This window comes from Nicotiana sylvestris, chromosome 6, assembly GCF_000393655.2.
Source record: "Nicotiana sylvestris chromosome 6, ASM39365v2, whole genome shotgun sequence".
Lineage (NCBI taxonomy): Eukaryota > Viridiplantae > Streptophyta > Magnoliopsida > Solanales > Solanaceae > Nicotiana > Nicotiana sylvestris.
In genome coordinates, this window is record NC_091062.1 from 12,979,400 (window position 1) to 13,005,631 (window position 26,232).

Below are 26,232 nucleotides of genomic sequence, written 5' to 3' on the forward strand. Positions count from 1 at the left end.
AGGTTCACAATTAAATATTTATATATATTTAATTAATGAGATTTTCCTTATATAAATATTAAATTTAAGCAAACTCTATTGAATTCATTTGAACATGTACATAATACTCCAGATTCTCCTTAATCACCACAGTGTTATATATAGCCATTTGAAATGATTGAAGATAGTGTTATGTATAGCTATCTGAAATGATTGAAGATATTGGAATAGAGAAGTGTCACATGCATGCAAAGTATATATATATATATATATATATATATAGAGAGAGAGGTACAACTTTCGGATCCAAGAGAAATCTGAGAAGTCAAAGTAGAGCAAATTTCAACTTCAACCAATATGGCGCACATGCAAAAGCTAAAACTGAACTTTTGCAACCAAATTTATGCTCCAATTGGCTTTCTGTGCCCAAACTATGGTAATTTTTTTTTTTAATCATTTGGTAGTTAAATAACACTGGTCGATTGATCCCATTTTGGACTAGACAAGCTCACTATGCAAGGTAAAAATATTTCATACTAAAAGGTTTTACATTCTCGAAGCAAACTCAAATTCGAAATTTCTGATTAATAATCAAAAAATTTAATTCATTCTGATTTTCTTTTATCGGTTTCCTTCTTCGTTCTTTCTTGTATGTTACCTAATGACATTGCTGGTAGAATATGAAGCGCACTCTGCTCAATCATATTCCATATGTTGTGTCCTTTGAAGCTAGCCAGAAATGCTAGTACAATAACAACATATAGGCTCTGGATTAGAAGCATTAGAATATTGAATAATCTACTCTGTTTGGACCTATAAATGATTGTACGGAAAAGAGAATATAAAGGGAGGGAAACTGTGCAGCAGCTGCATGGCCACTCCCCACTCTGGCATATAATAATATATACCCGCTTGGTAAGCTTCCCTCTTTATGTACATATTATTTACATAGTCAGTGTAGCTTGACCCGTAAAATTAGGGGTGTTTAAAACCGAACCGAAACCAAAGCTTAATGGCTTATTGGTATCGGGTTAATGGTTTAACGGATGGGGAACAGATTGAATTTTTTTTATTAACGGCTTATCGGTTTGGTGCCAGATTATTCAATTTTCTTAACGGATAATCCGTTAACCCGTTATATATATATATATATATATATAGAGAGAGAGAGAGAGAGAGAGAGAGAGAGAGAGTTATTTTTATCCATATATATATATATATATATTAAACATCAAAAACCATTCCACTTTCATTACTCTATCTCTAACGCCTAATTCCTAAATAATCGAAAACCCTAACGCCTAAATTTCAACCAGCAGGTATGTGTACCCTACTGTATGATCTCTCTCTGCAATTTGAATGGTTTAGTTGAATGGATATTCAGTAGCATATGATCTTAACTCAATAAGGAAACAATAGTCTTTTCCTCCATTGAAACATTACTAAGCTACTTGTATAATGTTGTTGTATGTAATGAATAAAGAAATGTTGTTTTCTCATGTTTGATGATTATGATCGCTCTTCAATGCATATAAATAATCACTGGTACAGTGATTCCCATTCATATTTTTGCTTTTTTATGTGATAAGTTGGCAATCATTGCTTAATCTTTTCACTCTACAACACATGACACATTATATCATTCTTACGTAGGCGTTAACAGACATGTATGTCTGGACTCAACGTGTAATTTTCTATTCTGAATTTGTATGGTAGGCGATCCGCAAACAATTATTTAGGCCGATAAACCACCCGATAACCGCCCAATAACCACCCGATAAGAGCTAAAACGATACTAATCCGCTCGATATCTTATCGGGTGGCTAGCGGATTAATACATTTAAAAGCCGATAACCGTTAAGCCAAACCGTTAAGAGTAATTAACCGTCCAATCCACCTGATAAGCAGCCTTATATAAAATAGATTTGGAATCGTTTTAATCAAGTTTTTTTATTTTCTTTATGTATACAGTATCCAAAACCTATCGGCTCTATTAATCTAGATTCGCACCGCGTAGAGCAATAGTAAATGAGAAAGCACTTCCAATCAGGAGTTTCTCATTTACAAGGCTCAACCGAGACTTTCGGTTAACAGTAGAAGAATCTTATCCATCCGATCATCCTCTTTATAGGAGTCTATTTTTACTGCATTACCAATAAATATTTATCACAGAGATTCACTTATAATTAGAGGTATGAACATGGAATTGATCCCTATTCCTCAAGGTAAATAACTTAATATTCAACCAAGTGCATCATTTAATTTTTTGGGAGCATGGGTTCTAACAAATTATATTAGACTAATTTTATAAAATACGTACATAAAATACCTAGTTTGACAATAAAACAATGGGCTCAAGTGCTCCATAATTAGGGCTATAAATCCACCCCTGCTTATAATTACCTTTACTTGGTCTAATCGTGTAAATAATTTTTATCCATAAGCACATACAACCTGAACTCTATATATAGATGGCTCTTTCCAATTTAGTCAGCAACTGAGCCCCTCTTTCCCCTAAAATGTCTTTTTGCGAAAACCCCACAAAAACAAATGAAAGGCCTCAGCATAGACGAAAAACACCATCATTTTCTTCCTCTCTACTGGAAGCCATTTACCTTTCAATTGATGAACCAAAAGATGTAGCAGAAGAGCAAAGGCAAGAAGAGAACTTTGTTCCTTATAAAAGAAACAATGCCATAGAAGAAGCTGAAGAAGAAATCGCCAATCTCCGAAGAGCAATCATGATTGATAAATGGCTGAAAAATTACAACAAATATATTCAAAGCTCAATACACTTCAATTCAGAGTCAAAAAAGTTTTCTTCGTCTGAAACAGAGTCAACTCCAAAATGTGAAGGGAGGTTTATGAGAACAAAGTTAAGAGCTTTGAAGATTTATGCTGAGTTGAAAAAAGTGAAACAACCCATTTCACCAGGTGGAAAAATCGCAAACTTCTTGAATTCGATATTCAATTCAAGAAACATGAAGAAAAATCATCAAGATTTAACTATGTCAAGATCCTCTTGTTTGACCAAAACAACTTCTTCTAAAGGTAATAAATCAAATAGGTGTGTTAGGTTTTGCCCTGTTAGCATAATTATTAATGAAAATGATGAGTCAATATTTAAGACAAAGAGTAAGTTTCTGAAGAATTCCGTCACTGGGTATAGAAATCTTGAGGAGAAACATTTTAACGAGTATCAATTTAGAGGATTTTACAATGCAAAAGGTGATTATGATGCTGAAGAATATGAAGATGATAGTAGGAGTTGTGCAAGTTCTGATCTGTTTGAGCTTGAGAATATTGGTATGCTTGGTGTTCATGCAACTAGAGATGACTTGCCTCTATATGGGACAACTATTTTGAAAAGGAATTAAGTTATATATATGAGCGTACGATTTTTTATCATGGATTTTATCATGTGATAGTATGTTAATTATTAACATTTTAATGTATTGCTTAGTATTTACAAAATTTATGATAGAAATTTACTTGTGATTACCTAATAGTACAAATATTTTTTTGCGTGAACGACCACATTTTTAGAACAATTCAATAGGCATTATCCATTGGTTAGACTTCATACACGTTATAAATAATAATTGAAGCGTGTGATAAAAAACGGTAAAATCAACTACAACTAGACGATTATGGATAGTTGAAGAACGCTTAAATTCATCTACAACTAAAAGGCATGACGGTTTCGCCACCAATTCATCTTCAAGGCCATGGTCTTACTGCATAAACTTTTTGCATTAAAATTAAAGGAGCTAGCTGAGAAAGACCTTAAAACCATTTCAGGCTGGTCTACCTTATCATGCAGGTTTAACTCTAATTGTATAGTCGAATTCAGTATTTAAACTTTATTAATGAGTTTAAAATTATGAACTTTTGAATAAACTTTCATAATGTAATATTTATACCATTTTTCAAGAATTTTCACACACATGCGTATATGGTTTATATATGTTGAGTTCAATTGAATTCACTCTCGACACTCTAGATCCACTTCTGGGTTTATTATCATATGATGTTTAAGGAGATGTTAAGAAGTTAGATACCAACAAGATTAGCTTTCTTCACTTCAATCAACTAATTGGTTTTCGAAATCTACTGTATTTAAAATAATATATAATCCTAAGCTTTACCTAAGGGGAAGCTTTTTATGTATATCTTTCTATAAAGACAATGCGTTGAGTATCACCATATGCAATAATGATATGTATCTTTGGGTTGTAGGAAAAAAGACTTTTCTTTTTCACTTTTTGAGATGTTTCGTTTGGGTATTACTTTATCAGGGTACAAGAGAGAATATGAATCAGTGATTACCACAATGTTTATGTATAGCTATTTGAAATGATTGAAGTTATTGGAATAGGAAGTGTCGCATGCTCGCATGGTATATATAATATGGAGTCCAACTTTTGGCTTCCCCAATAGATGATTGAGAATATAAGTGAATATTTTTTTTTTGATTTTTCATCAGGTGTTTGATATTTGTTTTGGGGCTCGACTAATTTAGATTTGCACTAGAAAATTTCACTATGAGGATCGAGGGAGGGAGTAAAGCGCTTGAACCCGAGACCTCTGGTTAAGGATGGAGGAGTACTTACCACTGCATGAGCGGACTGCTCAACCACTGCCCCCTCATACTTTTGATTGTAAGGGTTCCAAGCAAAATATATAATTGATTGTAAGGGTTCCAAGCAAAATATATAACTGTTTTCAATATACATACATGCATACATATGTGTATGTATATATATATATATATATATATATATATATATATATATATATATATATATATATACACATATGTATGCATGTATGTATATTGAACTGCATGAGCGGATTGCTCAACCACTGCCCCCTTAGACTTTTGATTGTAAAGGTTCCAAGCAAAATATTTAACCGTTTTCAATATACATACATGCATATATATATATATATATACATGTCACAACCTAGAATTTTTACCGTTGGGACCGTGATGGCGCCTAACATTTCACTTGCTAGGCAAGCCAACGTTAGAAACTATCAAGTCAAACCTTATTCAATTCAGTAATTAATAGTAAATAAGCTCAAGTGAAATATAACGAGTGCGGAATAATATAATAAGTTCATCATTTACTACTACCCGGATCTGTTGTGACCAATTCGCGAGCATTCTAGGATTTACTATATGTAAGAGTCTGAAAGAAATACAACTGTTTGAACGAAAGAAACAGTAAAACAGAAGAGATTGACGGGGACTTCAAGGTCTATGAACGCCGACAGATCTACCTTGAATCTCCGGTGGTCCGGTCCGAGCTGCTATGCCTCTCGATCAACTGGGACCAATACCAAAATTTGCACAGGAAATGCAAAGTGCAACATCAGTACAACCGACCCCATGTACTGGTAAGTGTCGAGCCTAACATTTGTGAAGTAGTGACGAGGCTAAGACAAGACACCCATAAATAAACTTGTGCAATTTAACAATATATGTACGAAGATAACGACAAATAAAAGTTAGACAAGTAATATCGAGAGGGGGACATACTGAGGGGATCACAAGATAAAGAATCACAACAGTAATAAGAACTTGATCAACCAATATACCTTAAACAGATAGAAATAAGTAAACACAGTAAAAGAAAATGCACGGCATCACCCTTCGTGCTTTTACTCTCAATCTCACCATATGAATCAATAGAAATGACACGGCATCACCCTTCGTGCATTAACTCTCTCATAACATGGCACGACATCACCCTTCGTGTATTAACACTCACAATATGGCACGGCAACACCTTTCGTGCATTAACACTCACAACACATGGCACGAGATCACCCTTCATGCATTAACACTCTTCCTCACCAAAATAATGAACAATAATAACAGGGAGATAGTAATAACAAGAACAAGTCTTACTTTAACATTTGGTTCCACAATACCAACCTCAACTTTGAATCAATACTCAATCAATGTCAAAGTCCGTAAGAATGATCAACGTAACGATTAACTAGTCTAAGCATGGATAATCTGATCAAGGAAAATAATAACTACAAGGATAAAACCTACTCGCATGTTATGACTCGACAACAACGCATAGGTACTCGTCACCCTAACATTCAAACACGTAGCAAATAGGCAAATAAGACCTAATCCCTTAAGCCAGATTAACCACGACACTTACATTGCTCCAACGGCCAAACTCAAAGCTCAACCACGGCTTTTCCCTTCAAACAAGCCTCCGGACCAATAGAATCTAGTAATTTACCAACCAAATGATTCAGATTAAGCCTTAGGAACTACCCACGATTGCAAAGAATTCAATTTAGGCCATTATATAAAAAGTCAACACCCGGGACCACTTGGTCCAAACCCAAAATTCGAACCAAAATCCGATTACCCATTCACCCCTGAGCCTGGATATATAATTGGTTTGAAATTCGACCTCAATTTGAGGTCTAAATCCCCAATTTTTGAAATCCCTAGTTTCTACCCAAAAATTCCAATTCCACCATGGAAACCTTAGATTTTAGATTGAAATTTTGTGAAATATAGTGAAAGATTGAAAGGAGATAGGTTAGAATCACTTACCAATGATTTGGGGAAGAAGGAGTCTTTGGAAAATCGTCTCCTATGTTTCTAGGTTTGAAAATTTGAAGAATGGGAGAGAAATCCCGTCTAAGTCATCTTTTGTTCAGCTGCAGGTTGCGACCTGGGGCTCGCAAATGCGACATTTTCTTCGCAAGTGCGAAAGGGGTCTTAGGCTTGCAATCATCGCATATGCGAACAGGAGAGGATCGCAAATGCGACCAAAAACTTTGCAAATGCGAAGGTCCACCCCTAGCCCACTGCTCTCAAATATGATGGTTTCTTCGCAAATGCGAAATCTACAGGTCTGATGTACATCAGCTATGATTTCTAAGTTCTATTCACTCCGTAGCCTATCCGAAACTCACCCGAGCCCTCTGGGCTCTAAACCAAAAGTGCACACTAGTCTAAAAATATCATATGAACTTGCTCGCGCGATCAAATCTCCAAAATAACACCTAGAACTACGAATTGAATACCAAATCGGATGAAATTTTTCAATAAAACTTTGAAACTTTTAATTTCTCAACCGGACGTCCGAATCACGTCAAACCAATTTCGTTTCTCACAAAATTTCACAAACAAGCCATAATTATTATATTGAACCTGTATCGGGCTCCGGAACTAAAATACGGACCCGATATCAACAAGGCCAAGCATTAATCAATTCTTAAAAACCATTAAATTTTCAGACTTTTAATTTTCAACAAAAATTCATAACTCGAGCTAGGGACATCCGAATTCAATTTCAGGCATACGCCCAGGTCCCATATTTCAATACGGACCCATCGGGACCGTCAAAATACTGGTCCGGATCCGTTTATTCAAAACGTTGACCAAAGTCAACAAAAACTAACTTTTAAGGCAAAAATTCTTATTTTTATCAGTTTTAGCATATAAGCCTTCCGGGTCAATATCCGGACTGCACACGCAGATCGAGGAAGGCTAAAATGTGGTTCTAAAGGTTTCGAAACACAGAATTTGATTCTAATACATAAGATGACCTATCAAATCATTACAATATATATATATATATATATATATATATATATATATATTTGGAACTTTTATTGAGATTAACGAGTCCGGTGACCCCTCTCATATATACATAGTTCCGCCTCTGCATTCTATCACAACTTTTGGTGGTGAATATAAGTGAACATACGAAAGGATACCAAGAGGAATCTGAGAAGTCAAAGTAGAGCAAATTTCAACTTCAACCAATATGGCGCACATGCAAACGTTAAAACTGAACTTTTGCAACCAAAGTTATAATTGGCTTTCTGCAACCAAACTATTATAAAACTGAACTTTTTCTTTTAATGGTTTCCTTCTTCGTTCTTTCTTGTACGTACATTACACAGTGATACTGCTGGTAGAATCTGAGGCGCACTCTGCTCAATCACATTCCATTTGTTGTGTCCTTTGGAATTAGCTAGAAGTGCTAATAGTACAATAACAACATATAGCCTCGGACAAGAAGCATTAGAATATATTGTACGGAAATGACAATATATTACAAGGGAAGGAAACTGTGCAGCAGTTGCATAGACACTCTGGCAGAATAATATACACGCGAACAGAAAATGCAAAAAAATATAAATTAAATCACGTCATTTATAAAATAATCACAGGTAAATTTAATATTAATAAACATTAATTGACAACACTTTAGACTCTTATACAAATGGCTCCTTCCAAGTCAATGAGCAACTGAGCATTACACATAAGGTCACAAACCCCTCTCTCCTTTTTCCCCAATCTCCTACAAAAAGAACTCTTCTTTTCTCTCCCAAGATCCAAGCAGTGGCATTTGGCTTTCTCATTTCATATATTTTACTATACATGATATGCTCATCATTCTTGCTTGTTGTCAATAGATCCTTCTTTGCTTCTTGTCTTGTTTTTTTACATTCTTCTTGTGTTAGCTCATTTCTTCTTCTTTTTTTTTTCTCCGGTTCAACCATTTAATATTTGAATTTTACGTACTATCCTAACTAATTCAGATTCGTTCCAGTAAAGTCAGTGAAGGAGGTAAAATACTACCTACCAAGAAGTTAATTTCTTCAATTTGCATGTTCCTTCATCTTCATTTTCTAGTTTTTGAAGTTTTATACTTAGTTTCATACTCCACGCCTTAGTTCTTACTATCTTATTCCCATTAATAGTTTAATTCCAAGAGAAAAATGTCTTTTTGCGAAAACCCCACAAAAACAAATGAAAGGCCTCAGCATAGACGAAAAACACCATCATTTTCTTCCTCTCTACTGGAAGCCATTTACCTTTCAATTGATGAACCAAAAGATGTAGCAGAAGAGCAAAGGCAAGAAGAGAACTTTGTTCCTTATAAAAGAAACAATGCCATAGAAGAAGCTGAAGAAGAAATCGCCAATCTCCGAAGAGCAATCTGTATTGGGAAAAATTGAGTATACATATTAACGTAGAATAAAGATGACGTGTCAAGACACGTAGACTAGTCAAAGAGTTACAGCTGGTAAGGAGATACGAGTTGCAACAGATACGAGCAAAGGCAAAGGAAGAGGCACGGGCAGATATTCAAAGGACTCGGCGCCCGTACCTATTTAAGTCATTTTAGGTCCAGGAATCAAGTGGAATGAATCTGACAATATATGAGAGTACAGATACAGTATTTAATGAGCATTAAAATACTGAATACGTTAGAGAATCTGTATTAAATACAATGATTGTATAACGTAGCATTCAATGTCTCTAATTACTCATAATAGCCTTATTATGACAAGGGCAAAAGGCATATCTCCCAAATAGCTATAAAAGGGAGATAACTAATCAATTGTAGGGACACGAAATACTATCTGAATATATTGATTTACTTGTTTTTCTTCTGATTATATTATTGCTAGCCAAATTATTTTCTTTCATATATTCTTTTGATTATCAGTAACCCGAGTTCTTCGAAATTAAAGCTTTGACCGAAATCTCATTTTTTGGTTAAACAAATTGGTTCCGTTACCGGGAATCTGATAATTTATTCTCTTTTAGCTTAACTTTCCTTGTTGCATCAATCATGTTGAAAAATAATGACAACATCCAAGGAAATCAAGGAAACCAACAACTTCAGGGAGATCCACAGGGTACTCACACCCCGGTCCCTTCTCCACGAGGCTCTCCTCGGCGGTCTCGTGAAGGCACTCCTGACGGATCTTATACAAATGGAAACGCTCAATTTGAAAATGTTGAAGCTATCGATGAAGCTTTGCAAAAACTAATTGTTGCTTAGGTCAATAAAGCTCTTGAGGTTTTGCTAGCCAGTTACCTGCTGCACCAACCACACCCACTCCAAATAACAACCCTTTGGAGAATCGTCGGTCCGGGCTTGTTAATTCAGGTAGCGGTGGAACCCCCAGCGAATCATAGCAAGGAGAACCAGGTAACTAAGTCAATTCTAATTTACAAAATTTAGTACTAACTTTGCAGAAACAGCTCAAAGAGCAAAGTGATCGCATAGAAGAAATACCCGGGGTGCCGCCCGTAATCAAAGGGGTAGATATGGATAAATATTCACAGCAACCCTGGAAGCCAAATGCTACTCCCCTCCTAATTCCAAAGAAATTCAAAATACCTGATATTCCAAAATATGATGGAACAACAGACCCACGAGACCACATGACTACATTCACAACAGGCGTAAAAGGCAACGATTCGACTAAGCAGGAGATTGAATCAGTATTAGTTAAAAAATTCGGTGAAACACTCACCAAGGGAGCATTAACATGGTATTCTCTTTTACCAAAAAATTCTATAAATTCTTTTGCTGAGCTTGCAGATTCTTTCATCAAAGCACACTCGGGAGCTCATAAAGTCGAAAAAAGAATGGAAGATATTTTCAAGATCAAGCAAGGGGACTCAGAATTGCTTAGAGAGTTCATGGACAGATTCCAACTTGAAAGAATGACATTACCACGTGTACCAGATAATTGGGTAGCTATAGCTTTCACAAGCAATTCGAATGAAAAAAGCTCAGAAGCTACGAGGCGACTCAAACAAAGCCTTCGTGAATTCCCAGCTACAACATGGAATGACGTTTACAACAGGTATATCACGAAGCTGAGGATAGAAGAAGATAATGTTCCACGACTTCAAAAAGAAGAAAAGGTAAGTTCGAGACGTGTGGAGATCGAAAAAAGATTCGGTAAAAACAAGTACGAGCCATACATGGGACCTGCAGGAAAAGTCTCACGATCAAAGCAGGACAATCAAAGGTATGATCACAGATCAAGGAATAGAGAGTCAGGTTCTTCATCAAGATTTAGAAACGATCGAAATACCTATGAGTCACGAGATGATGATAGAAATTTGAAGGCGAGATTTGGCGGTTATAGTTTCAACGTAAGCACTTCCGAGCTCGTAGCTATTTTGAGAAGTATGGGAGATAAGGTATGATGGCCAAAAGAGATGAGATCGAATCCAAACAGGCGTAACCCTGATCATTGGTGCAAGTTTCATAATGACCATGGGCATAAAGCGGCAGATTGTAGGTTTTTACAAAGTAAAGTTGATCATTTATTAAAACAAGGTTATCTCACCGAGTTGTTCAGTGAGAAAGGTAAGCAAGCTTACATGAAGAACAGGCAGGAGCCCCCGAAGCCACATTCCCTCAAAAGAACCATCAACGTTAGAAGCGGAGGTGAAGACATCAATGACATATCATACACTGCAGCTAACAAAATTTCCAAAGTTACAATTACCCAAGGGAAACGGGTACGACATGTCATAGAGGAAGAAAACATTACATTTGATAATGCAGATGCAGATGGCGTATTAACCTCTCATAACGATGCACTGGTAATATCTCTAATTGTACATGATACTAATGTAAAACGAGTTTTGATTGATCCAGGTAGTTCCGCGAACATTATTTTGCTAAGAGTATTACGTGAGATGCAAACAGAAGATAGAATAATACCAAAGGCGCATACTCTATCTGGATTTGAAAATTCTAGTGTTGTGACGAAAGGAGAGGTAACACTCACCACATTCGCAGATGGAGTCGTCAAAGATACATAGTTTCAAGTAGTAGATATGGAGATGGCTTACAATATGATCCTTGGGAGACCATGGATCCATGAAATGGATGTTGTTCCTTCAACCTTGCATCAAGTCATTAAATTTCCATCACCTTGGGGAGTATGCCAAATTCGTGGAGATCAACATACATCCAGGAGCATCAATTCTGTAGCAGATTCAAGTACGAAAAATGAAGGAAAATAGCAATTATAGAAGACAGTTGAGGGAACCACAACACAAACCTCAACTGAACAGGGACGAACAGATGTGGATTCAAGGCCTGACACCATTCAAGAACCAGAAGAAAACAAAAACATCAAAACAATAATTGAGGAATTGGAGCTTGTTGTGTTATTCGCTCAATGGCCTGATAAAAAGTCTACGTAGGGGCCAATCTTAGCCAAGGCATGAGAGGTAAGTTAATTGAATTTTTAAAAACTAATGTGGACTGTTTTGCTTGGTCCCACTCTGACATGATAGGGATATCATCGGAGGTGATGACTCACAAATTAAATGAAGACCCATCATACCCTCCTGTCAAGCAAAAGAAAAGAAAGCAAGGAATTTTCAAGAATCGGGTAATTCAAGAAGAGGTTCAAAAATTGCTAAAGATTATATCAATCCGCAAGGTAAAGTATCCTAATTAGTTAGCCAATATTGTCGTAGTTCCAAAGAAGAACGGTAAGTGGCGAGTTTGTGTAGATTACACAGACCTTAATAAAGCTTGTCCTAAAGATTCATTTCCCCTACCACATATAGATCAGTTGATTGATGCAACTACATGACATGAACTATTTAGCTTTTTAGATGCATATTCAGGTTATAATCAGATCAAAATGGATCCGGGAGATGAATAAAAAACTTCATTTATAACAGACAGAGGGACTTACTATTATAAAGTAATGCCTTTTGGTCTCAAAAACGCTGGTGCAACATATCAGAGGCTGGTTACTAAAATGTTTCAAGAATATTTGGGTAAAACCATGGAGGTTTATATAGATGATATGCTCGTTAAAACTCAGCATTCGAGAGATCACATATCACACATGTATGATATTATTCAAATTCTGTGCAAATTTAATGTGAAGTTAAATCCTGAGAAATGTGCATTTGGTGTTGCATCAGGTAAGTTTTTAGGGTTTCTTATTTCTACCGTGGTATTGAAGTAAATCTCGCACAGATTAAGGCCATTGAAGAAATCCCTGATATGCTTTCAAGTAAAAAAGAAGTTCAGAGATTAACAGGAAGAATTGCAGCCTTGGGAAGATTCATTTCCAAATCATCAGAAAAGTGCTTTAAATTCTTTTCAGCTCTTAAAAAGCAGGATCATTTTGAATGGAATGAGGAATGTCAGCAGGCGCTCAGAAATTTGAAAGCGTACTTATTAAATCCACCATTGCTGGCAAAACCAAAGGCTGATGAAAGACTTCTCATTTACCTTGCTATTTTTGAAGTAGCGATAAGTGTTGTTTTAGTCCGTGAGGACCAAGGTAAACAATCTCTGATCTATTATGTTAGCAAATCTTTGTTAGATGCGGAGACATGATATCCTCAATTGGAAAAGCTTGCACTTGCATTAATCATGACATCTAGGAAATTAAGACCTTACTTTCAATGTCACCCTACTGCAGTAGCTGCTGCTTATCCCTTACGTAATATATTGCATAAGCATGAGTTATCAGGTAGATTGGCTAAGTGGGCTATAAAATTAAGTGAATACGAAATCACATACCAACCTAGAACTGCTATAAAATCTCAAGTATTAGCTGATTTCGTCGTTGATTTTAGCCAAGGGATGTAACTAGAAGTAGAAAAAGAATTACAGGTGTTCAATGGAGCTAACCCAGGAACTTGGACCTTATTCACGGATGGTTCATCTAACGTAAAAGGTGTAGGTTTAGGGATCGTATTGGTACCACTTACGGGTGAAACCATTCGACAAGCCATAAAATGTCAGTCTATAACTAACAATGAGGCAGAGTATGAAGCTGTAATTACAGGTTTAGAACTGGCACGAGAACTCGGCATAAATCAGATTACAATCAAAAGTGATTCACAACTCGTAGTTAATCAAATACTGGGGACTTATACGGCCGGGGAAGCAAGGATGCAGCAATACTTAGCGAAGGTACGGGATTTGATAAAGCAATTTCAAACCTGGAAAGTAACATTAATACCAAGGGATGAAATGTTGAAGCTGATGCTCTAGCTAATCTCGTATCTGCAGCTGGCGTGGAAAGTGATGCAAACGCTTCAGTTATTCATTTGTTTCATTCAGTTCTCGACCCTGATAAGAATGAGGTAAATTTTAATAACTTAACTTGGGATTGGAGGAACGAGATTGTTGCTTTTTTGCAGTATGGTACCGTCCCTGGTGATAAGAAAAAAGCTCATGCGCTTCGAAAAAAGGCTTCTCGGTACTGCTTAAAGCAAGACAATCTTTATCGAAAAATGTTCAGTGGTCCCTTATCAAGATGCCTCGGACCTTCTCAAACGGAGTACGTAATGAGGGAAATACACGGGGGGCATTGTGGGAATCACGCAGGATGAAGATCATTGGTAAGAACCCTAATTAGGGCAGGGTATTATTGGCCTAAAATGGAAGAAGAAGTAGAGAGTTTCGTGGCTAAATGCGATAAATGTCAAAGGTACGGTAATAATATGCATAGACCTGCGGAGTTACTACATCCGATCATTGCACCGTGGCCATTTATGAAATGGGGAATGGATATCGTGGGTCCATTACCACAAGCAAAAGGACAGGTAAAATTTTTGCTCGTACTCACTGATTATTTTACTAAATGGGTAGAGGCAGGAGCATTCAAACAGGTGCGAGAAAAGGAAGTGAAAGATTTCATTTGGCGGAATATCATATGTCGATTCGGTGTACCAAAGGAGATCGTGTGCGATAATAGCCCTCAGTTTATAGGAGCTCAAATCATGGAATTCTTTCAAAGTTGGCAGATTAAAAGGATTACGTCTACGCCTTATCATCCGGTGGGTAATGGGAAAGCAGAATCAACAAATAAAGTCATTATCAACAATTTGAAGAAGCGTTTAGAGGAATCAAAAGGTAATTGGCCAGAAGTGTTACCTGGTGTTTTATGGGCATATCGCACAACCGCAAAAACAAGCACAAGAGAAACACCATTTTCGTTGGTTTATGGAGCAGAAGCTTTAATTCCCATTAAGATAGGAGAGCCAAGTACGAGGTTTACGCAGGCAACAGAAGAGTCTAATGATGAAGAAATACGTGTAAATCTTGATTTACTTGAAGGAAGACGGGAAGCTGCATTAATAAGAATGGCAACACAGAAGCAAGTCATAGAACGGTACTACAACCCAAGAGCACGCCTCAGATTCTTCAAAATTGGGAACTTCGTGCTCAAAAAGGTTTTCCAATCTACGAAGGCAGCTAATGCGGGTAAATTAAGTCCAACATGGGAGGGACCCTATAAAATTCATGATATTGCAGGTAAAGGAGCATATGAACTGGAAATAATGGATGGCAAAATATTACCTTCACATTGGAATGTTGTTCATTTGAAGAGATACTACTTCTAAGGAATACCCACTGTCAGGTATCTATGTTTTAAAATTCTATTTTCGAATTGTTAAAATTTTACTAACGATCTTAGATGATAGGCAAAAAGCTAGCCCGTACTAAATGATGAGCCACGACCTGCAAGGCACGTGGAATACATTAAACTTCCCGGCCCAAGGTTACAAATATTCTGATAGAAATTCAAAACGGGTTAAGCAGTCTTCATCTATAATCGCACCTCCGAGTCCCGTATGTTTTTCCTTTTTCAGGGAAAGGACCAAATGAGAGGAATAATCAAGTGCTCGAGGCTTCATACTTCAACACTCATACACTTGGGGGACTACATAATATACACAGGCATGTGTATAAAGAAGGCAAAGAAGTCAAGTGCAGAGTAAAAGTCACGAAGTCACGAACTAAGGCCAAAAGAAAACCTTACTATAGTTAGGGTAAAGGCTATGTACTGAAACGGGTTATAAATAAAAACCTCATGTTTATTATTTTTACTTTTTTAAATCTGTTACAAGAAAAACAGTTACGAGAAAGTTATAGATGTAATTTAAATACATGTAAACTGTTATTCAAAAATAGACAAGGTTCAAATAAAAACTTGTCAAAGTTATTTCAAAGAAACATGTGTGTTCCTATTTCTTTTATCGTATGTTAAACACTATTATGAAGTTGAGACGCCTTTTTCATTAAGTGTCAAATATAAAAGGGCCCTCTTTTATAAAACTTATGTTTAAATTAATTAGTCATAAGTTTAACAGAAGCATTTTTGAAGAATAAAAATGCAAATTATTCTGTAAGTCCTTAGAAATAAAGGCAAGAATAAAGTAAACAGAAGTTCAAGATAATAACAAGAAAACTTCTTAATATTTAAAAAAAAAAAATTAAGACTAAGTACGTACTTAGTTGTAAAACTATGAATTGTTTATACAAATTGCCCCATGAAAAGGTCTAGGGACTTGCGTTTCCAAAATAAACCCTCAAATGAAACCAAGGGTTTGATCAAAATTTTCCAAATAAAACAAAAACAAAGATATTCAAACAACTAAAGCTAGTCACTGAGAAGTTGAAGGTACTGAAGCAGGAGCATCAATAACAACGGGCTCAACTTGGGCAGAAGTATCAACAGTTGCGGTCAACTTGACTTGCAGCAACAGGCTCGACTGGACTTGAAATAGTTGGGATACCCGTATCGACTTCAACATTCACGGAAGCTTTGGCCACGGGAGAAGGAAAATCTTGAGTTTGCTGAGCTTTCTCAATAGTTTCATTGATTTTAGCCAACTCAGATTCCAAGTTGAAATTTTCTTCGCCGGCTTTAATTAGGGTATCACGGCGTGAATTCAAAAACGCCCAGCTTACTTCAATAGAAGATTTATCTTCAAGGATCTCATAATTCCTTTCCCAGTCAGCAATTTCGTTCTTTAACTTCTCATTTTCAGCCAAGGCAGATGTGTAAGAAGTCTGGAGAGAGGCATGGGAGCTTTCTAAAGCACACACTTTATTAGAAGAAGCTCGAAGGTCTTCTTGTGCCTGAGTCAAATTTTGTACCAACTCCCCACCGTAAGCTTCTTTTTTACTCAAAAGAACCTTCAACTCTCTGATTTCTTCACTAGCCTTAGACAGCTGCTCTGAGAAGGAAGTTTCGAGGCGAGTTTTTTCTTTATTTGCTTGGATTGAGGAAGCTTTTTCAACCGCCAACTCCGAAGTCAAAGCCCGCACATGCTGCTCCAAAATACTCTTACTCTCTTCTAAATACTCCACATTAATTTGCAAGCTCTCAAACTGTTCCCTCCAATTGCATGCCTCTAACTGAGAATCACGCACTAATTGATCTGAGTGGGCAACTCTTTTCATCATCTCTATGCCGATAAGGTTGGCCTAAAAAGGGGAAAAGGAAATAAGAATCCTCAAAGATAGAAAAATTACAAAGTAAAAGAAAAAAGAGAAGGGGAATACCTTCAAAGTGGTGTGCACAATATCGTTCATCAGGGTCAAGGAACTATGGTTCTCTAGCTTAGCTTTCTCAATTGGGCCAATTAAAGGCTCTAGCCATACATCCGCTTGACTTGATTATCTTAAGAGACTGCCCTCAGCAGGAACTTCAATGACTACTCGCCTCATAGCAGCACTCCTACTTGAGGAGCCAACCTTAGTGCGATGAATGTTTGGATGAGGAATTGTCAAAAGTGGAACAAAATAGGTGGTAAAAATAGTCTGGGGAGAAATAGAAACAATCGAGACTGGCAAAGAATGAGTTACAGACATGGGTGTCAAAAAAGAAGCCAAGGGTACTTCATCAAAAACAAGGCCTAAGCCTTCACTACCAAACCCGCTAATAAAAAGCTGCTCAACAGAGTCATGAGCAGCAGCGGGAGCAACGTCATCATCAAGAATCAGTACTGATTTCAGCAGACTCGGTAAGAGGAAAAGAACGATGGGGGGATACCTCTGCTTCATCATCGAAAATGATGCGTCTTCGAGCTCGTGGCCTTGTCACCAAAGAGCCCCCGTTTTCCTCCTCTTCAGAGTCTTGTTCCTCAACGGCAACGGCTTTTCTTTTTGCAGAAGAACCCAAGATTATTTCTTGAGCCCTTTCCAAAGAAATGCGGGAAGCCGCGACTGCCTCGGCAGTGACTCCACGAATAGCAAATCCTGATAAAAAGATGGATTGAAATTAGTGCAATAAAAAAATATACACGAAAAGATGAAATAAAATAAAAGCTCTTACCATGAGTTTTTACTTTCCAACCAAAATGGTTAGAAAGTATCTTCCAAGACCTACCATCCATTGGTGCGGTCCTCAATAACTTGTCTACCCAATCACGGAAATTGGGAACGTCTTCCACAACTCCCATGGTTGCTAAAAAAAGTAAAATTAGAAAAGTTGATAAATTTGAAGAAAAAAGGTACGAGAAAGTTAAAAAAACTTACGTGCAAAATTTCACTTCTCAGGGAAGGGAACATTATCATCACCCACTAAACCAATAGTGGGGGCAGCAACAAACCTGGCATACCAGCCACGGTCTTTGTCATCCTCAGGGCTCACCAAAACTCTCTTGCTACTGGCTACTAGTGTGAAAACACCATTGCGGAAAAGTCTAGGAGAGTAAAGGTGAATCAAATGAGGGAAAGTAAAGGGAACACCGGCTGTATTGGCCAAATGCCTTAAACATGCAACAACCCTCCAAATGATTGGGCCAATTTGACCCAAACAAACATCGAAGAAACGACAGAACTCAAGTAACAGGGTCAATAGATGGTCTAAACCCTAAGGTGAAAGAGTATGTATAAACAAAAGAAAACTCGGTTATGTAAGAGGTGATTCTCTGATTTGGATTAGGGATAATAATAGAGAAATCACTACTCCAACGACAGTCTCTAGGAACTACAGAAATCAAACTTTCTGTAATTTGAGTGGGATAAATATCAGCACGATCTAAACCAGAGACTTGGTTCCTAAGAGATTCTCTGTCATGATAAAAAAATAGTTCCATAGGAACTATCTCCTCCATTGTAGGCTCACGAAGAGGTTCAGAAGGTTCTTTACCTTTTGAAGAAGATCTTTGTGAAAGTGAACCCCTAGTTCTAGAAGAAGGTCCAGAACTAGGTAAAGGAGTGGAAGAACCGCGAACAGATCCTAATTACGAAGCCTACCTCCCCTTCTGCTTCTAATGGGGGCATTAGGGAAGGTATCAACTATGGGAACCCTTCTAGGGTTAGAATTTGAAGAAAACATGATGAAGAAGGATGACATGATGAAGAAGCAAACAGGGATTTGAGAGAATGAATATTCAGTAAACTTTATGTGGAAAAGACAAAGAAAGAAATTATATTTATACTGATAAGCAACCGCTGAAGGAAAAAGTGTAATGATGGAAGTACCATAATAATGATAACTGACGCTTCGTGAATAGTGGAGCCGTGAAAAAGCATAAAAAAGGGCTGGAAAACTGCAGAACTAATGAAAAGGTGACACGTGTGAAGAGCATTAAATGAAAGTGACAATTGAAGCGTCAATTTTGTCATAGCATTAATGATGACAAAAAATTTCGTTTTAATGAAATCCACTTCCCAAATATTCAATTGATGAATAAGTGGAAAGCGGGGGGACTATTTGTATTGGGAAAAATTGAGTTTACATATTAAAGTAAAATAAAGATGACGTGTCAAGACACGTAGACTAGTCAAAGAGTTACAGCTGGTAAAGAGACACGAGTTGCAATAGATACGAGCAATGGCAAAGGAAGAGGCACAGACAGATATTCAAAGGACTCGGCGCCCGTACCTATTTAAGTCATTTTAGGTCCAGGAATCAAGTGGAATGAATATGACAATATATGAGAGTACAGATACAGTATTTAATGAGCATTAAAATACTGAATACGTTAGAGAATCTGTATTAAATACAATGATTGTGTAACGTAGCATTCAATATCTTTAATTACTCATAATAGCCTTACTATGACAAGGGCAAAACGCATATCTTCCAAATAGCTATAAAAGGGAGATAACGGATCAATTGTAGGGCACGAAATACTATCTGAATATATTGATTTACTTGTTTTTCTTCTGATTATATTATTGCTAGCCAAATTATTTTCTTTCATATATTCTTTTGATTATCAGTAACCCGAGTTATTCTAAATTAAAGCTTTGACCGAAATTCCATTTTTTGGTTAAATACAATCATGATTGATAAATGGCTGAAAAATTACAACAAATATATTCAAAGCTCAGTACACTTCAGTTCAGATTCAACCAAATTTTCTTCCTCTGACACAGAATCAGCTTCAAAATGTGAAGGGAAATTTATCATGAGAACAAAGTTAAGAGCTTTGAAGATTTATGCTGAGTTGAAAAAGGTGAAACAACCCATTTCACCAGGTAAGAAAATCGCAAACTTCTTGAATTCGATATTCAATTCAAGAAACATGAAGAAAAATCATCAAGATTTAACTATGTCAAGATCCTCTTGTTTGAATAAACCACCTTCATCTAGAGGTAATAAATCAAATAGGTGTGTTAGCTTTTGCCCTGTTAGTGTAATTATTAATGAGAATGATGAGTCAAGAATCAAGTTAAGGAGCAAGATTATGAATAATTCCATCAATGGGTACAGAAATATTGAAGAGAAACATTTTAATGAGTATCAATTTAGAGGATTTCACAATGCAAAAGGTGATTATGATGCTGAAGAATGTGAAGAAGATGGTAGGAGTTGTGCAAGTTCTGATCTGTTTGAGCTTGACAACGTTGGTATGATTGGTGTTCATACAACTATAGATGGCTTGCCTGTCTATCGGACTAATAGTTTTAAAAGAATTTAAATTATATACAGATACGGTAGAGTATTTAAATATTTTTCTGTTTGGAATTCGATTTCTTAAAATGCATTACTAATATTATATTTTAATTAAATTCGATATGATATGATTTTTCTCTTTTTGGTTTCGGTTTATCCGGTCTGATAATTTTATCCGGTCCGATAATTTTCTTTTGTTCAGCTTGAATAATAACTAGTGCATAGAGCCATATACTGTAATATTCTTAATTAAGGTACTCACAAATACAAATTCAGAAATAAAAATATTATAAGTTTACCTGACTATTGACAAATATTTTGTCCAAAACAAGCAAATATAAACCTATAGAGAGAAAAAAAGGTACATAAAAAAAAATTTGATTATTGAAAATATGTTGTTAATTACTTAGATTTATTGCTGAACTTAGAGAATAAGGCCAAGAGCATCAAATGCCTTGCTCAAACTATACATTATTTTGACCATTTTTTTAAGCACATCGCACTCATGGATCTCATTTATAGTCTCACGTACATCTTCTACGTGTGCAATAGAGAGCATATATGATATACCATAAATAAAATATCTATTGTGTAAATTAGTTTATTTTTTTGGTACGGTTGTATTTTAATTTTTCATTAAATATCGAATACCATATCTAATACTAAAAAAATTTAAAAACTTAAACCAAATACCAAAATATCAAATAGCAAAAATCATAATTTTTGGTCTCGGTCCGGTAATTTGGTATTTAACAATTATGCACAACTAGGGTCCATTCATACTATTGTCATTAGAAATTTCTCATCTTTGCCCTTGTCATCAATGAAACTCCAGCATAAAATGGGTTGACCCAGCTTGTTCAATTTCTTTCAGAAAAAAAATCCAAATTTACCCCTTAATGCTTTTACTATGATTTAAACCTACCCTCGTACTAGAGTTTTGTTAGGGGTCAAAGGCAAAAATAAGCTTTTTTATAACATTAGATTAAAAGTATAGTAAAATTGCTCAATTTCGGATAATACATGGGCAAATTTGACATGTTTTTCTAACTGTTGTGTCAAGCTGGTCTACCTTATTTTTGCGGTTTTACGTTTAACTGCAAATGAATTCAATATTTAAACTTAATGGATTCAAAATTTTTGCGGTTTTACGTTTAACTGCAAATGAATTCAATATTTAAACTTAATGGATTCAAAGTTCTAAACTTTTTTAAAACATAAGTTCAAATTTTAATATTTATATTATTTTTCAGGAGATATATTGAAAATGATGAGTTCTATTGACTCCTGACACTCTAGGTCGACCTCTAGCTTTAAGTAGTCTTAGATTCTAATATTTTCTAATGAGGTTTAAGGAGCAGTTATGAAATGATCATATCAACTAGTATACATTAGCTTAACCACTTCACTTTAACTACTTTGATCTAGAAATCTGCTCTACTTTCAAATAATATATAACCCTGAGCATGGACGGGTCCACCTCCCGATTTACAGGTTCACGTGAACCCAGTAAATTTTGTCCAAATAGTGTAAATATGTTTGAAAATTTTGACTTAATATCTATAAATATTTGAATGTGAACTCAATTACTATTAAAAATTTACTAGAGATCGTCGCAAGAACCCACAAAAACTAAATCCTCAATTAATCCGCCTGTGTCCCTGAGCTCTTTCGAAATCATTAATATATCTTTTTATATAGGCTTTCTCTATGTAATGATGGTGATCTATGTATCTTTCGGTTGAACAGAAAAGAGTTTCCTTTTTTATTTTTATTTTTTTCAGATGTTTCGCTTAGGTACTATTTTATTAGGGTTTAGGAAAGAATATAACTCGATGATCACCACTTTGTTTATGTCACTGTTTGAAATGATTGAAGATGTTATAATAGTAATTGTCACATGCTCGCAAAGTTTATATATGGAGTACAACTTTTGCCTTCTCCAACAAAAAAGGTCGAAAAATGACACTTTTTCTTATTCGGTGTTCGGTACACATATTGGAGCTCGTATGTATCCGGATTTGCGATGTGTATGACCCTATTCGGTGAAAGCGCTCCCTACAAGAATTTTTTTATACCCACAGTTCGAACCCGAAACTTTTAATTAAGAAAAGAGTAGTCTTATCTACTGTACAACATCCTTTGGAGAGGTGAAAAGTGACACTTTCAAGGAAAGAGCGGTGCAGAACTTTGATAACAAAAGTAGACCATATTTTTAAAATAATGTTAGCCTATAATAAAGTGCGTGAAAATCATTAGACGTCAAAGAAACAAAAATGTTAGATTACTTTTTTCCATTGGATGCAAAATTATTTAGCACTTGTACTGAAAATAAATTGCATGTGTCTAATAAAATAGTTGAAGTGCATACAATAAAATAGACCATGTTTTACGATTTTGAGTTATAGGTGATTAATAGCGTGTGTAAGTTGAATCGTTAAAGGAACAAACCAAGTATGGTTTTTATTATTAATTTTTTTATTTGTTAACCAGTGTTCTATATTCAGTTTGAGGTTCAATTAATTTGGGAAGTCCACTTTGGAAGTAAGACATTTTCTACCGAAACGATTTCATTCTCAGAGCTCGTTTGATTAAGGATGTAAGGGTATTTACCAATCCACCGCAATTTTTAATGGTTACTAAGAAATATAATCATCAAGAAGAAATCTATACTATATTAAAAGAATGAAGAACCTTAGCGAAATATCGTTCGCATTTTTTACCCCTTAAAATAAATTTTATATTAGACAAAATCGTCATTTTATGTTTTCTCTCTAATATTTAGGAGTTTAAAATAAATTAAATGAATACATTAAATCCTTCCTTATTTTAAGTGTGTACACAAAGTCCTAATATTAAATATCTTGCATAAATTCTTCCTTAGTTAATGATGTAACATAACAAATTTATTAACATAAAAGTAACTTTTGGAAAAGTTTAAGTAAAAAAAACTTTTGACACTTAAACTCCTTTTCTTTAACTACTAAGGGCTTCTTTTTGGGTTAGGAGTCTTTGGTTTTCGTTAAAGAAATATAACGATTAATTTTATGTCGCGCCCAAATTTCCCTCCGTAGGATATCGTGACTGTATCTAGTCTCTAAAACTAAGTAAGTCTATTAACATGCGGAATAATCAAATAACAATTAAAAAACAACCTCTCACAAATCCCAACCATTCAGTACATAAAGAAATTCCCAAAATTCGGTGAAAATACAAGTGACAAGCTCTTAGAAGGAGTTCTAAATAGCTCTAAACATCAGTCTAATGAAGATGAAGAAATAACATAGTAAAGATAGAGGGGGACTCTGAGGTCTGCGAATGTTGGCAGATATACCTTGAAGTCTCCACGTACAGCTAGCTCATTGATACCCGGTCTGATAGGAAGTACCTGAATCTGCACAAAAAGATGTGCAGAAGCGTAGTATGAGTACACCACAACGGTACTCAGTAAGTACCAAGCCTAACCTCGGTTAAGTAGTGACGAGGTCAAGTTAGGGCTCTACTGAAAAATAATAAAAGATAGGGCAAGAAGTTTAATAATATAATAACATTAATGACAAATGGAAACAAGTCATATAAGAAACATATCAAAATTTAGCAACACAGAATAAGAGCAAATAATAACTCACTGAAGGGAAAACTTCAATTTAATAAATAAAGAACCATAAAATAACTGGAAAGTAAATGCAGCCATAAAAAAATATCAACAAGGGCACTCCCGAGGTATCACCTCGTAGTCCCACATCATAAATAAATTCACAATATCTCATTTCCTTATATCACTGCGGGAACTTCACATTTAATTTTAAAGAAAACATTTTTTCCCGAAATAGCATCTCGCGTTTTAGCCACCCTTATCTCCCCTCATGGCTTCTAGTAGTTCCCTTACTAGCCACGCGTATCAAGCCACCCTTATCTCACCGCATGCGTTTCAACACCCAGACTTTATACCACCGCATGCGTATCAATATCACAATATATCATAATCTGCACCTCAAGTGCGCAAATATTTCAACTTGCCAAAATAAATCAACAACAACAATATTTTCCACAATAAAGAGCTCACGTCTCAATCGTATAAAAAATCTCAACAAATAATATTTCACAAATTAACACCTTGATTCAATACCAAATTTTAAAATGTCAAATACTTCATATTAATAATATTTAAATTGAGAAACACAACCTTCAAATAATGAGCACAAATAGAAGAAACAAAGTTTCAATTAAACAGATAAGCAATTAGCAAGAAAAGGTCAGACAAATTTCAAGGATATGAAAATAATTTAATGACAATGAATATAACAGGAATAAATGATTTAATAAATATGCAACAGTGATCTATATAAATTAAAAGTATAATCTTTCATATTTAGTCTGTGTACACACTCGTCACCTCATGTACACAACCTTCATCACATTGCAATTATCACATTAGTACAAATCCTAAGGGAAAGTCCCCACGCAAGGTTAAACAAGTCACTCACCTCGACTTGCTCGAATTTAATCCACTAGTAGGCCTTTTCCTCGATTATTCAACTCTGAATGGCTCGAATCTAGCCAAAAATAATTCGATATAGTCAACAAAAATTACAGAATCAATTTCACAAAAAAATACTATAATTTTCAATAAAAATCCGAAATTAACTAAAAATTCGCTCGTGGGGCCCACGCCTCAGAATCCAACGAAAGTCGCGAAATATGAAAGCCCATCCAACCACGAGTCTAAACATACCAAAGTTACTAAATTCCGAAAACATTTCATCCCTCAAATTCTCAAATCTATCCAAGAGGGTTTTCAAACTTTTCCAACTTAAATCACATATTTAATGCTAAAATGAGTAATAGATTGGGGTAATCTAACTAAAATTGAGTTAAGAACACTTAAGTCACGACCCGGATTTTCCACCCTTGGGAGTCGTGATGGCGCCTACTAATGGGAGCTAGGCAAGCCAAACCTTAACTAACCGCTACACTTTCATTTTTGCTTCCTTTTAACAAACACAAGTCGATAATATGATAAAAGCGGAATTTTAAATAAATAAGCGGAAGTCAACAATTATATATCTTAAGGCTACGTCTATTACAACTTTTAAAACATCAAATACCCCAAAACCTAGTGTCACAGTGTCACAGACTGTCTGAGAGTTACAACATACAAGGTCTGAAAAAATACAATATATTGTTTCTGAACAAAAGGAAATGAAACAGAAAATAGAGATAGAGGGAGATGCCAGGGCCTGCAGACGCCTGCAGGTCTACCTTGGGTCTCCGGGTGGACTGAAGGAAGCACTCCAACTAGTGTCCGAAAGCTGCTCCTGGATCTGCACACGGTGCAGAGTGTAGTATCAGCACAACCGACCCCATGTACTGGTAAGTGTCTAGCCTAACCTCGGCGAAGTAATGACGAGGCTAGGACCAGACTACCAAATAAACATGTGCAGTTCATATATATATATATATATATATATATATATATATAACGGAAAAGAAATACAGAAATAACCAGTCAACGTGGGAGGGGGAAACATGTTGTGGGGGAGATATTAGCTTCGAATAGAAAGGCATCAGGTAAGGAAAGAGACAACATAACTAGAATATCAACAAGGAAGCAGAAATCAACAATTTGTACGGCATCGCCCTTCATGCTTTTACTCTCAGCCTCACCAAAGCAGTTATATAATAAAAATGGGCATGGCATCACCCTTCGTGCTTTTACTCTCGTCCTCACCAAAACAACAATCACAAGAAAAAGGGGCAAGG

General features: G+C 35.8%; 3 protein-coding genes across 3 annotated transcripts; all 3 read left to right on the forward strand.

Moving 5' to 3' along the window:
• Window positions 1–2,498: 2,498 nt before the first annotated feature.
• On the forward strand, window positions 2,499–3,356 carry LOC104240773 (protein BIG GRAIN 1-like A). The gene has a single exon (XM_009795659.1). It carries the CDS (start codon window positions 2,499–2,501, stop codon window positions 3,354–3,356), a length of 858 nt encoding a protein of 285 aa, XP_009793961.1.
• A 7,643-nt stretch (window positions 3,357–10,999) lies between these two features.
• On the forward strand, window positions 11,000–11,611 carry LOC138870271 (uncharacterized). Its single transcript, XM_070148067.1, has one exon. The coding sequence runs from the start codon at window positions 11,000–11,002 to the stop codon at window positions 11,609–11,611; it is 612 nt and encodes a 203-aa protein (XP_070004168.1).
• An 8,244-nt stretch (window positions 11,612–19,855) lies between these two features.
• On the forward strand, window positions 19,856–20,494 carry LOC104240772 (protein BIG GRAIN 1-like A). Its single transcript, XM_009795658.1, has one exon. It carries the CDS (start codon window positions 19,856–19,858, stop codon window positions 20,492–20,494), a length of 639 nt encoding a protein of 212 aa, XP_009793960.1.
• Window positions 20,495–26,232: the final 5,738 nt, after the last annotated feature.